Here is a 13,698-nt window from a genome sequence, read left to right on the forward strand (position 1 = left end):
ATCCATGATGAGAAGAGTAAGGTTGTGAGGTGAAATTAAATATAACTCACTTAAACTGAAACGTTTTGTACTGAAGCGCTTTGGAGGGAGACCTAAGAGTGCAGAGCCCCGTAATGTCTGCTGTTTTTATGGTATTGAGATAATGAGGAAATAATATCACAGTGAGAGTTGTTATCTACATTTTTAAATATAGTAGGGAACATATTACATGTATTGGTTCCTGCTTTGTTGTTGAGATGACGTTTAACTTTTTGATGCACGCTTTCCTCGGCATACCAGACATATGAGGACAGTTAATTGCTTACTGTGCAACACTGTGCAAAAGAAGTGTCTTATATGTATTTAGTAACTATGCTATGATAAATGCCTCACATCTAAACACTGTGCAACACAAGTGCAGCCTATACTGACCCCACCAAGTGATTTAATGCATCTGTGCCCAGAGCAAACAAAAAAACAAAGTCGTACAGTACTATTATGATAACAGGTTTCCTCCAGAAATATGGACAACATACAATTCCCTCTTTGTTTCAGCTTTTATTAAACATAAAAAAACACTTTTGCCATGAGTATAAAATATAAGAATGGATATAAACAGACTAAATTGTCAAAATTCAGTTGATTTTCATTCAATTTCACCAAAATTCTGCTCATCTAAAAGGATACATAATTAAATATAGAGGGAATTATTATATGTTTATATTTACATTAATATACAATGCAATTTCTTTTAATAATACATTTAAGTGAATCTATACTATTTGAATATTTTTCCATGACATTATGTTCAATTCAGTGCGAATTATTTTCCATTATAGCCTCTGTGTTAGTGTTGGGATGTGTATCGTTAGTTAGTTTAATATGTGATATCTGCTTTTGCCGCTTCTACCATTTTGTCTGACGGTAATTTTACACCAGTAAACAAAGTAGTCGTGACTCCCTCAAAGCCAATCGCAACACAGTTAAAATCCACCGATAGCCAATGAGATTGCAGAGCTGTTTGAAATGAACGCTGAGATAGCCAATCAGCGGCCTTCGCGCCTTTCTAGTCACTGGTGGGTTTTGCCCAGAGAGGGAGGGAGAACGAGCTCTACGTCAAACGTGAGGAAAGTCCGTTTTTAAAATATTAAGATTAATTTATTAATTCCTCGTCTCGTTAAGGATTATTTTATCAGTGTTACTCACTGGAATTAATTGCGTACTTTTAAGGTAAGTGCAGCCGTCCACGCATATATTTGTGATGCATAATAACAAATCGTTTTACGTTTGCCTTTGTTGGGAAACTGGGGCTTAGCCAAAGCTAACTCAAGCTGTATAACGGCGCTCTAGGCTCCGACTAGTTCCTGAAATCTGAAACTTGTTTCCACTGGTCTAAGTAAAATAATAAGGTTATATCATGTGCTGGCGACGTCCCGTATAACAGTTTATGGTTGTATTAGACATGTTTAATAGTTCTGGTCAGCCGCATTGTTACGTTAACTGAGTTGTAACTGCACCGTTATGGACGCGCAATGCGCTAACAGAGATTAACGACGCTCAGAAACTAGACTGTGCCTGCTTAGTTAAAGATAACCTTTATTAGAGTGTAACCCTAACGCTACCTCAGTCGGGTGTTTGAATCCATGGTTCCCATACATTAAAACGTTGTTCCGGGGTAACGTTACTGTGAGTGAGTTTAGTTTTGTCGAACTTTATTGTGCTGACGGGCTGACTGTTTGACGTATGCGTTGGTTTCTTCGCCAACAGTATTTGAATGCATGACGTTTTCCCTCCTTTCCTTTCTGTCGCCTGCTGCTGCATCACGGCTATCTTGAAGCTAACAAAGCTAACGTTAGGCGCAGTTTGTTACAGAAACAGCTCCTTTACATTACAGTTGAGTTGTGGTACAAAGGGCATAACGCTAAGACACTGTTACTCAAGAAAACAAACCAAGCTCGAATTCGTAGGTCAAGCAGTGACATATCCCATTATGGACGCGAGAGTAAAAGCCGGCAGATACCTTTTTAACAAAATAATAAATAAAGGTGCTCTAAGTTGGTCGTAATTATGCTATAACGCAATGGAAAGTGCGCAGGAGACAATACAAGTCCAAGCAAAGATGTCACCAAAGAGCAAGCATCTCCCATTCATTCAGTTTATTTTAAAGCACAGCGTTAGTTTACATTTGTTGCTTAGTGTTACTAGATTGTGATGGTTTCCATTAGATAGTCCTACAAAGATAACAGAGGATGTTGCGACTTTACAGTACATACAGTTGACATATGAGGTCGCATTAATATAGGAGTAAAGTCTGTGTTGCGGTGAGTGATCTGCCTTATTCCTATTGCCGGTTTTTCAGATGTATCCTACCGCTGTGCAACGTTAACACAACAGGTTATCGCCTCTTTGGTAGGGTCTTACAACTTAACACACACATGACATTTCAAAGGGGCTGCATACCAGGTGGAGCTAAACAGCCCTATGCAGCACAAAGGGGGGATGTCTGCCTGACTTTATTTAAAACTCCACCCACGCTACAGCTCTGATCCTTTCATCAGCCCAGCCTGAGATCTGATGGGAAACTCTCATCAGTCACCATTCAGATCTGACTTCCACATCCCATATGGAACTGGGCAGGCGAGCCAGGAGAGCAGCACAGGGACTTGCTTTGGGTGTGTCATGTTGAGATGTTTTTCACTCCATGTTGTGGGTTTTGTGAGATCAGTTAGCAGTGGATTGGGGCTTGACTGTGTGTGTTTGATTCTCTCTGCCTATTTGTAATAATCCTGGTGAGCCAACTTCTCCCTGGCCTTTGCTGTTAATCACTTGAGTTATTTATTGTTTAGAAAGGCTTACAGGATATTTCTGAAGTACACATTGGGTTTTAATTGCACAGTAGAGTGGTTTAGTAGTCAACAACCAGCTGAGCTGTCACATTTAACATGAAGGGGTCGTGTAATATGTGTATGATGCTTCATTTCTCAGTGTAGTAAACAACTTGTGTGAACTTTTTCTACATGCTACCTGCTGTTTATTGAAGCATGGCGCTGTGTTAGCCACTGGAATTTTAATTAGCAAGGCTGCAGACAGGAAGCTGTCATTATGTTATGGGGCTAACACTGTCACCAGTAGAGAACTGGATGTAAAGACCTAAATGTGCTTTGCTGAAGCCAAAGCCTGTTCTCCCCACGTGTACCTTCTGGTTAATGCTACTAATCAAACCTTTCTTACATATTGCAGTGCTTCGTCCGTTCTTATGCTGGCAGTGGCAAGATGAGATGATTCAGAGTAACAGAAACATGCACGTGCTTCCGGTTAATCTCCGTTTTTATAGATCGTGTTTACTTAGCTGTCTGTAACAAGTATGTCTGCAGAGTTTGACTTGACATTTTTATTATTTTTCATGTGTAAATGAATCAGGTGTTGGTTTCTGCCGTATGGGGGAAAATCCTAATTGTCCACAGAACTGTAGTAATATAACTGACCAGCCGTTATCACCATTTTCTGAGTCCACTCAGATTTGTAGGTTGTCCTCAAACTGGCTGCTAGAGTTGGCGGACTCAACAGCCACAACCACAGTTTAGTTCCCTATCATTGGCACTTTGGCTGGGCTAGAATTCCTTGCCTGGTTGGCTGGTGACTTGATTCCCACACTTTCAGACAGACAGCTTTGGGTAAACCTAGCAGGGACAGACCTGTCAGCAGTTCTGCAGTAGTGTGGTGGTTTTCTAGACACTGAGCACGCTCCCTAATGTTCCATAATGCTGACCTGGCCTGGCCTGCCTCATTGTGTCCAGCGGTGCACACTACAGTAGGATTTTGTCATTCTAAAGTGTTAGTTAATGAAGCTTGTCCCAGGCTCTCAAAATGTTTGGGTGGTTTTGAAAATGTAACATGTATACAATTTGATCAGGTGTACTAACTAACTCTGAAGATAAACAGAGGAACAATGGTGGTTAATATTTTTGATTATTTAAATTCAAAATGTAGTGTTTAAATGGTCTAATTCATATTCTTAATGAAGCAAAACAATTCAGCCTAAAAGCAATGTGTTATGTTATTGACTCTTGGTAAATAGCCTCTTTACAAATATCTGAACAATACTGAAGCAGGTACAGCTGAAGAACCTTTATCACGGATAACTAGCATGGCAGTTATGTGACAAATATGACCTCACATAGTCGCACCATACACCTGCCAAGTTAGTTTCACACCTCAGTAAAAAACTAACAAAAAGGAAAAACAAGAACTCAGAAACTCAGATTGAGTGCACTTTCTTTCTTTTTTTCTGTGTAGTTGAGGGATTGCCCCAGAGGTTGTGCTATAGACACTGGGTAGAAGAGTTTATTATGTTGTCCTAGGGTGAATTATTTTTAAGAGTAAATGGCTGGGGGAGTGGCCAGAACAGCCCGCTCATCTCTGGCCATGTTGTAGTAGTGGGGGTGTGATTTTCTCCTCTGCTTCAGTTCCTGTTTTAGCTGAAATTAAGGTCTCCTGTACATGCTCGCTCTAATCCTTGGCCCTGTGCCTATTAGTAGAACATCTGCTAAGTACTACCACATGATAAACTGTATAATTGCTGCTTTGTTTTGTTTGTATGGTAAACCAGTGGTTTTTTCTTTTGGTTTGTGATTAGTTTAAATCGGCCCACTATTTAGCTTCATTTATTATGGGAACGGAACAATAACTTGCCATAACTGTTGTCAATAATTCCTATTGTATTACTCTTTGAAATCCCATTACATGGTAAAGCAGAATTGTTGTCCAGCAGTAGTTACACTGTATGTAAATGCAGTGGACAGACAGAAAGTTGTATGTCAAATATGGAACTGCCAATGCAGTGTGAGTGACAATGAGCCCATTGAGATATTGAGACAGTTCAGTTGTCATTCAAGCAGATTGTGGAGGTTTGAGCTCATGCTGTGCTGCAGTGGACTGTATGGAAACACAAAGGGCCGGGTCGTTGTCTTAAGTTCTTCTTCTTCACTGTACTTAACAATGGCAAACTATGTTTGCACTGAACTGACTGTTAAATAATTCCAATACACAGTACACTGCTTCTGTATGGCTTCTATACTACCTAAAATTGAAACACGTCTTTGCTTCTTATATCTCCTGCCCTCCCTCTTTCACTTTCTCTTTCTGTCTTTGTTCTGCTGTCACTCTTTGTTGTCTTTCACTTGTTCTCAGGCCAATGACGATGCCTTCTGTGAAGTATCAGAAAGGGGAGATGGTGATGGGCCGCTGGCCTGGGAGCAGCCTGTATTATGAGGTCAAGGTGCTGCACTATGATGCCAACAGTCAGCTTTACACCGTCATCTACAAGGATGGTACTGAGCTGGAGCTCAAGGAGCAAGACATCAAGGTATCCCCAGGGTGACAGAGAGACTTACAAACTCGTTTCTCAGTTTCATGTAACTTTTTGTTTCTGTACAATCTTGGTCTTAATCAGTTTACGTTTGTTAGGGAATGGTTCAAATGGAATTAAAAAAACTACAAATAAAAATGAATTGGCCCACTTTATGGCCTAAGCCAAACTGTACTGCTGATACTGGCCCTCATGATTATGTTTCTTTAGCTCACAAACTAGGTAGGGCTGCCTTATATGGTAAGAATTAGTGTGGGAATGAGCATTTTTGCATCACATATTTCATTTTCACTGGAACAAAAACCCTTAAAATTATGATGCTGTGAAATGTATGGGGGTCTATACCAAACATGTATGTTTTCTTACAGCTGGAGAACTAGATTTGTAGGCCAGGGCATCTCTTCACAACCATAGTACCTCATTATAATGCTGTTATAATTGTTATACTTTCATTGTCATGGTGTAGTATCACTGCTAGAAGACTGCCTAATGCCGAAACACTCAAATGATGCTCAATTTCATTTTGAAAATGTCTTAACTATTTAATGATTTTGAGGGATTCCAATTGTACTGCACAAGCATTGCAGACAACCTCTTCTTGCCCCTGTAGTGTAAAGTTTCAGTAGTATGTGGACTTACTATATTATACACGAGATGAGGTAGACATTTTTTTTGTATTCAGTTTCATCTACAGAAATTGTTAATATTTGCAGTCTCTTTTTTTGTTTCACTTGCTGTTTTCTCTCAGAATGCTGCTGGTTTCCAGACCCGCTCTCGCTCCCGCTCTCGTTCTCGATCACCAGGCCGCCGTCGTAGCCGGTCGCGCTCCCCAGCGAGAACCACGCGGCGCTCGTCTTCCCGCACAGCGGCGGCCGTCGCTACTGCAGCTATAACAGAAAGTGCACCGTCCTCCCGCAGGGATGCAAAGCTGAAGGATACCCCAGAAGTCAGGATCAGTCCCCTGGTAAGTGCCACAGCTGCCTTTACAGTCTCAGCACTGGTATAGCTGCAGAAGCTGGTGTGCAGAAAGAGGTAGATCAAAGCATCTAATCAGTACAAGTGTATAGATGCAGGTCAGAAAATGCCTTATAGTAAATACATAAATGAAGATACTGTATCATGTACAGTTATACTGTTTACTGCTGATAACTACATGAGTGTGTTGCATGCACATGTAGATTCACCATCAATTAACTTTACTTGTTGTGCATTTGTTGTTGTTGTTGATGTCACCAGGCAACAAAGTCTGTGGTCCAGAGCAGCATATTTTATCTGTAGAAATAACCTTGAACCTGGAAGAAGCAGTTACATGTTAGCTTCCTGTGTCAGCTCATACAGTATATTGCATGGGTTGTAGGCCAACAGGTAAATTGTCATTTGATCATTATTATTTCTTAGTATTCCTGGCTGATGATGACAGAGAGGTGGCAACAACAGCTTTCTTGATTTATAGTGGAGCTATACGGGTGCAGCAGTGAGTTTGACAGCTCTGGGTAAAGTTGTCATTTACAAACAATCCTTTGCTGCTTAAAGGTGGTGTAATCTGATTCTAATCCAACAGACTTTTTGTCAAATCCAGCAAATATTTCCCACGGTCCGAAAGCTTTAAGCTCTGTGTGCGCTGAAAAAAATCCAGCGTACACAGTCCTGGCTCGGTAACTGGGAAACAAACAAAGTGGTTTGGACCGAGCCACACAGCACTAACTTGTTATTCCAGCCATTCCAGCTGTTGTTGTTGTTAGATCTGTGTCATGGTATTTGTCCATTGCTATTTGATTTCTTTAGAATCGCGTACCCCAACTTTAATTTCAGCATGTTGAAACCCAGTTAAGAATTGTTGTGCAATGTAATCAGACCAAACAGCTGATATTATTGATATTCGCATATTCATTATTTATTTGACAATTTCTTTTATTTGTTGCATAAACTCTTCCTGGAATTAAAAAAACAAAAAACACCTCACAAGTGTAAAACCACTGGAATTTTATCACTTCTATCAAGCTTTTCTAATTAGAAAGCCAAACACAACATCCCCGTTGGGTGGCATAAAATAAAAATACATATCACAATTATTTGTATGACAATTACTTGTTATCTAGGATTTCATGCTTGTGACAGCTTTACCAGGTGGTTTTGGGTAATTACATTATGTTAACCACACCAAACCGAGGCTGTAGTTTCATTTGCACCGTAAAAGGAAATACCCTGCATACAGCAGTCTGTGCAATAGTCAGTTTTTCCTTGTACCCATGATCATGAAGACAGCAAAGACTACCAAAAAAGCCACAAGGATAATGAAACATTATATATCACTGTAGATGAGATGGCACTATTATATGATAATAATATATAAGGGAAAAGGAATAAAGGAAACGTGTTCCTGTCATTCTGGATTTTGACCATAACATCACGTTCCCTCTGCCTGTTCCTCACGTTGCTTTTTTCCCCTTTTTGTCTCTTTCCATCTCCATCAATCTCCCTCCATTGTTTCATGGGCAGACACAGACAAAAGCAGCTGAGAACAATAGCAACAATAAGCATGAAAAGAAAGAGGAGAAACAAAAAGAAGAGAATAACACTGCTAACAAAGTAAATGAGGTGAGTTTTATGTTGAAATTGAAAAATGTTTTAGATAGTTTGTACATTTTGGAAAGGTCCATATAAACTCTAATTAAAAATGTAACAATACAGTACAAGTGGGACATTGTCATTGCCTTATTACTCTCACATGAACACAAATACAGATGAATACACACCAGAGTCATCAAATACACTCAACAACGTGTGCAAAAAGTGCAATGTTAAATACATCATGTCTTTGGACTAGATTGCACTAGAAAGCAATAAGCCTACTTCTTTATTCTTAAGTCGCATCTCTGTTGAGTTGAAATTAATTTTTGTCAGATAGACAGTATTACAAAAACAAAACAACTGATGTTCCAGGCACTATTGACTTTCTAATAGTGAATGGGCTTTGAGGAAAGTCAGAGCTGGTGGAATGTCATGATGCATGCACGTTGGGGGGGCCATGTGTGTGTTTTCCAGTTGAGAGAGGCTCCCCTCACAAGATCGTGCTTCATTTAGCCAGTCACATGGCGTACCAACATGTGCCACGTCTTTACTTTCTATGCCTTTTAAAATGTTCTAACAGCTTCGCAGGGTCCCACGTCTAGACAAAGTGTAGAATGGTAGACATCTGTGATTCTTAATCGAATTCAGATTTTTTTTTAAATCCCATTAATATGTGTTATTTCAATTCAGTTTTTCTTTGTTTTGTCCGTTCTTGCTTTGTTGTTTTGTTTTTAAACCAGCCGGCCTCTAAGGTCATTGTTAGTCTGTATGGCTATGTGACCTATCATTAACCCTGGATAGTTATACCCTCTGAGAAGCTTTCTGAGAAAAACCCAGGAGCTTAGTCGTAGCTTTGAGAAAGTATTTTTTTAGTTAAGAGAGAAAGGAAAACCTTGAGGTTACTTCATAAAGAGATTTACAAAAAATTGTTTTGGTTTGATTGAACTCAAATATCACCAAGTGCTGTAAATGAATAAGAGAGGGAATTTTATTTTATCATTACTTATAATTTCTAATCTTCTGCTTACGTATTCATTTAAAATTGAATGTCATCCACTTGAAAAGCTTTTACCAGTTCTGTGGTGTTTTAGCTTATATATAAAAAGAAATATTTTGTGTCAGGGCATATTATTGCTCAACACCAGTAAAGCCTACAGTAAATATGGTAGGTTTCAGATGATTTCAGATATGTCATTGTTTCATTCATGCAAAGATTTAGACCAGTTTACTGCCATGAATTTGTCCTATCAATGTGGACTAACCACAGTGAACACCATTCTGCACTAGTGCTCAGTGCAGTGCATTAAAGGCTGAAAATAGCGTCCCTAAAATTTTAATATTGTGACTCAAGTCAAGGTCCTTCTTGTCTTAAAAGATTATTTTATCCAAAATGTATTCCACTGAAGGTAGATACATCTTTCTCTGCCAGAGTATATCAGTGCATTCAACTGCACTGTGTGCTGGCAGCACTGGGTGCAGTCTTTTATGTCCATCCTTCTAATGTTTGTAGTGAAGACAAACCATACGTTATTAACATACAAAAATAATTTTGTGCAATTTAGAACTGTAAATCACATATTTTAGTGTTTTTTTTTTCACCCCAATTTTTTACTTATCAAGCTAAGTTCCTGTAGACAAAACATTAAAATTGAAACACCTAGCCTACTTTACCTGATGAAGGTCTGATGACTGAAACCTCATCAATAAAATGAATACAAGTCTGTTTTTGATCCGCCACAGCTGTCACTATGTCACTTATGGTGTACAAGAACTTGAAGTTGAAATTGCATGGCTACATCTTGTGCAACTTTTGAGTTTGTCAAAGTTCCTAAATAAGGCCCTCTCTCTTTCATTTTAAGTCTGAGTCCAAGGTGGAGGCGGAGTCTGAGAAGAACCAAGGCCGTTACAATCTGCGCCGCAGGAAGGACGACGGAGATGCCAAAGCACTTGAGACCAAACCAGAGAAGCTAGAGGAGAAGGATGCCAAGCTGGCTGCAGCTCCTGCTGCCTCGCTCTCCACTCCACTTGACTTTGGAGGAAAGATAGGTAGGTTACAGGAGGGAAAGGAAATTCACTTGAATGTCACTATGCAGCTACTAGCCTGAGAAGGATCTCTAAAGTGTTCCACAGTTTAATTTAGGACAGACTGATGACATCCTTGTACAAGCCCAGTGCTTTTGAAGGCCACAGAAATGGATTTAGTCACACAGTTCATTTATGTATTTTAATTTTCCATTGTTTGAGGTTGTGTTGTGTTAGTGTCGCCTCTTTGACGCAGTGTAAACAAGGACAGTTGTGTTACTTAGTCTGTGGTCCAGAGCAGCATATTTTATCTGTAGAAATAACCTTGAACCTGGAAGAAGCAGTTACATGTTAGCTTCCTGTGTCAGCTCATACAGTATATTGCATGGGTTGTAGGCCAACAGGTAAATTGTCATTTGATCATTATTATTTCTTAGTATTCCTGGCTGATGATGACAGAGAGGTGGCAACAACAGCTTTCTTGATTTATAGTGGAGCTATACGGGTGCAGCAGTGAGTTTGACAGCTCTGGGTAAAGTTGTCATTTACAAACAATCCTTTGCTGCTTAAAGGTGGTGTAATCTGATTCTAATCCAACAGACGCAGTGTAAACAAGGACAGTGTTGGTTAGCAGATGTTTCTTTGTGTTTATTTGGTTGGTGTTAATATGCTGCCTTGTTGATCACTGACAGTACTATTTGACTCAGTAGTGGAGATGAAGACAGAACCTATGGTTTTATCAGAACAGTATGCATATTGTGTGTCATTCTGTGCTATCATAACATAATGACACTATCAGTCTAGATGTAATGCCAGACTGATTTTTGAAACTGCACATCTAGAAGAGTTAAAAATGATCTGCTTTCCTTTTGGAACAAAACATTCTCCACCAGAGAAATGGCTCAGGAATGTGACATTTACCTTATTTTGTGTGAGTGAAATGTGGTAAACTGAACCTGATCAAACTGACGACATCAGTATCCCTGTTGTGCTTTGTCCTTCCTCCAGGAGCATACTTCTGGCTGCTCTTTCTGCCAGCCTGGGTTCTCTTCTTGGTACTCCAAGTCAACCTGGAGGACCCCAGCCTGGCCAACTTCCCCCCTCCTTTGCCCCCTCTTGAAGCTTTCTGGGATGCCCAGGCTCTTGGCTTTGTCATCCTCTGGGTCTTATTCCAGGTCCTGCTCTACATCCTGCCTGTTGGAAAGGTGAGTGAGAAGAGCTGAGAACTGTACACATAAAAATACACGCACAAGTTAATTAAGTCAGTGTAGTTGAACACAAATTCAGGGTGCTCCTACCAGCATTTTTGGGACCGTAGCTGTATCGACCAACACCAATCACTGATCACAGGGTGTATTCGAAGCCTTTTATATATCTTGTAGCATTATTTATTTAACTATTCTTAAAAGCATAAATTAAGAGGTGAGAAAGTATCATGAATTGACAACAGTTTATTTATCTACCTTTTATACAGTGATGGAGACATATTATTTTAAATAAAAAGGTTTAAAAAAATTACAAAGGAAGGGAGAAGATCAAACAAACTATTTAAATATTTACAAATTCAACATATAAGCTATAGGAACACCCTAATCCAGAGATCTGGAGAGAGAGTGAGAGAGAAAGTCAAACCACCCCCACACGGCCGCCACACCTACTTTAATAAATGGAACTAAACATGGGGTTTACTGCTACTGCAACAAATCTTTCAAGTCAGTTGGTACTCAGTTTATCTTGCATTTATCAGATAACAGACCATGATGGGCAATTAAGTTATTTATATCTCTAACTTTATCACTTCTCAGGGCAGGCCTAACAAGCCAGGCCCATTGCAAGTTGTGGCTTTGCCACTGTCTCTTATCGTGCTGTAGGGCTGTGTGTGAGTGTCTTTCCATCCATCTATGTTCACATCTCTGGATGTCAAGAAAAGCACGCTGACGCTCTAATAACAACACAGACACAGCTGCACTGTCATGATGGCTTTTGTTTAGGAAGCTGAGGCAGTTTGGTCTTTCAGAGGGGTAGAGAGACAATGAGTGGGGGTACAGAGTAGTATGATTCATAAAGTTGCTCACTTTTTGATCAACATGGACACAAATGTCACTTGTAAAACTGATTGATGTGATGTTGTCCTTCATAAGGCTGTCAATATGTGTATGCACTGCGGCAGGCATCAGTGAGATATTTTAGCCCTGGCAGAGTGCAGCATGGATCATGGAGGTCATGAACCGTCTGAACCCATCATCTTCAATAGACTGCGGCTGGTGATCAAGGCAGCCATTATATTGGCTGATATTTCTTTCAGTTTCTTGCTGTCCTTGTTGTAGGGTTGCTGTTGTTGTAATGTCTCTGTTACTCACAGCTGAATTAGTTGCTAAACAGTCCCACTCGCTCTCATAGTGCTAGCTGTCTTTGAAAACTTGTCATATTCCTGGATGTGACTAACCTTCAAACGTTTCATGAGGTTTATGGTGTTGAGTGTTTCTGTTTGCCTTTCTCCACAAAGGATTTCCTTGAAACACACATTGCAAATTGTACATGTATTGTCATTTTAAGGCACCTGGTAGAACTGCCAGATCAGTGAAGCCATTGTCCTGTCGGTTGGTGTTTAATTGAATAGACTGCATTGTTTTTTTCTATAGCTGATGATGGAAGTAGCTAACGTGTGAGCCATCTCGCTTCCTTCTAATCTGTGGAGTTGCACATGTGCAGTAGCAATCGGCAGGATGTATGGATCGGGTAGCGACAGCATGGATATTACATCTACGAGCAACAACCATTTTAGTCATCGGATTGGCCTTTATATTTCAAATCAATATTGGCTGATAATGAATGGTAGTCGATCACTTGGAGCACCCTTAACACAAACGCCGTCTGTTCCCCCCTCTCCTCTGTATAGTAGTGTGTAACATTATCAGTACAGTATTACACTAAACTCACTGATACAGGAAATGACCACGTGAATCAGCACATGACTTTTTCTGTTGGTTAGCTCTGGCAGGAGACAGAAATTGGATTAAGGGTCAGGAGCAACAGTTAATGAGATTCTCCACAGGAAAAGGGAAGCTCTTGTTTATTCTCTCCTGGATCATCTCTGCCTCTTGATATCTTACACTAACTTAGATTACCTTCTGCTCACCTATATAATCAACCTTTTAAACATACAGTATTGTTTGTATTTGGTATGTCAGTCAAGGTATTATTTTCTTCTAATGTGCTCTTGGTCAGCTGTTACTTCTTCTGTTTCCCCTGTAGCTGAGTGAAGGCATGCCACTGAGGTCTGGGGAGAGGCTGAAGTACAGGACCAATGGTGAGGCTACGTGAAGTGATCATTCACCAGTTCTGACTGCTGGCTCATCCATTACTTTCATTTGTCTTTCAACATCCTTTCATTGCAGTTTTTTAGTTTGCTTTTTGTCCTCCACATTCCGCCTGTCCATCTGTGTCTGACCCTCTCTGTGCCCCTCCAGGTTTCTTTGCTATCGTGGTGAGCGCTGTAGCCGTAGCAGCAGCAGTGCACCAGGGCGTTGACCTCACCTACATCCACAGCCACTTCCTGCAGCTGGCCATGGCCTCCCTCCTCATCTCCGTCCTGCTTAGCATCTACTTGTATGCCCGCTCTCGCTACGCTGCCCCAGAGCAGCTGGCACTGGGGGGGAACTCTGGTAAGGAGCAGTCACTCACTGATCACATGCATTGTTTTGTACTAGGGCTGCAGCTATGGAATATTTTGTTAATCGAGTATTCTATCGAATATT

General features: G+C 40.3%; 1 protein-coding gene across 1 annotated transcript in view; it reads left to right on the forward strand.

Annotated features, from left to right (window-relative positions):
• The first annotated feature begins 1,065 nt into the window (after nt 1-1,065).
• lbr (lamin B receptor) overlaps nt 1,066-13,698 on the forward strand; it is an 18,134-nt gene continuing 5,501 nt past the window's right edge. Inside the window, exons 1-8 of the mRNA XM_035678859.1 lie at nt 1,066-1,209; nt 5,170-5,344; nt 6,096-6,311; nt 7,847-7,945; nt 9,778-9,964; nt 10,949-11,145; nt 13,196-13,250; nt 13,411-13,605. Of these exons, the coding sequence (XP_035534752.1) occupies nt 5,174-5,344; nt 6,096-6,311; nt 7,847-7,945; nt 9,778-9,964; nt 10,949-11,145; nt 13,196-13,250; nt 13,411-13,605 (1,120 nt within the window). The 5' untranslated portion in view covers nt 1,066-1,209; nt 5,170-5,173. The remainder of the gene's footprint in view (nt 1,210-5,169; nt 5,345-6,095; nt 6,312-7,846; nt 7,946-9,777; nt 9,965-10,948; nt 11,146-13,195; nt 13,251-13,410; nt 13,606-13,698) is intronic.

This window comes from Morone saxatilis, unplaced genomic scaffold, assembly GCF_004916995.1.
Source record: "Morone saxatilis isolate NCDOM2014 unplaced genomic scaffold, NCSU_SB_2.0 Contig7, whole genome shotgun sequence".
NCBI lineage: Eukaryota > Metazoa > Chordata > Actinopteri > Moronidae > Morone > Morone saxatilis.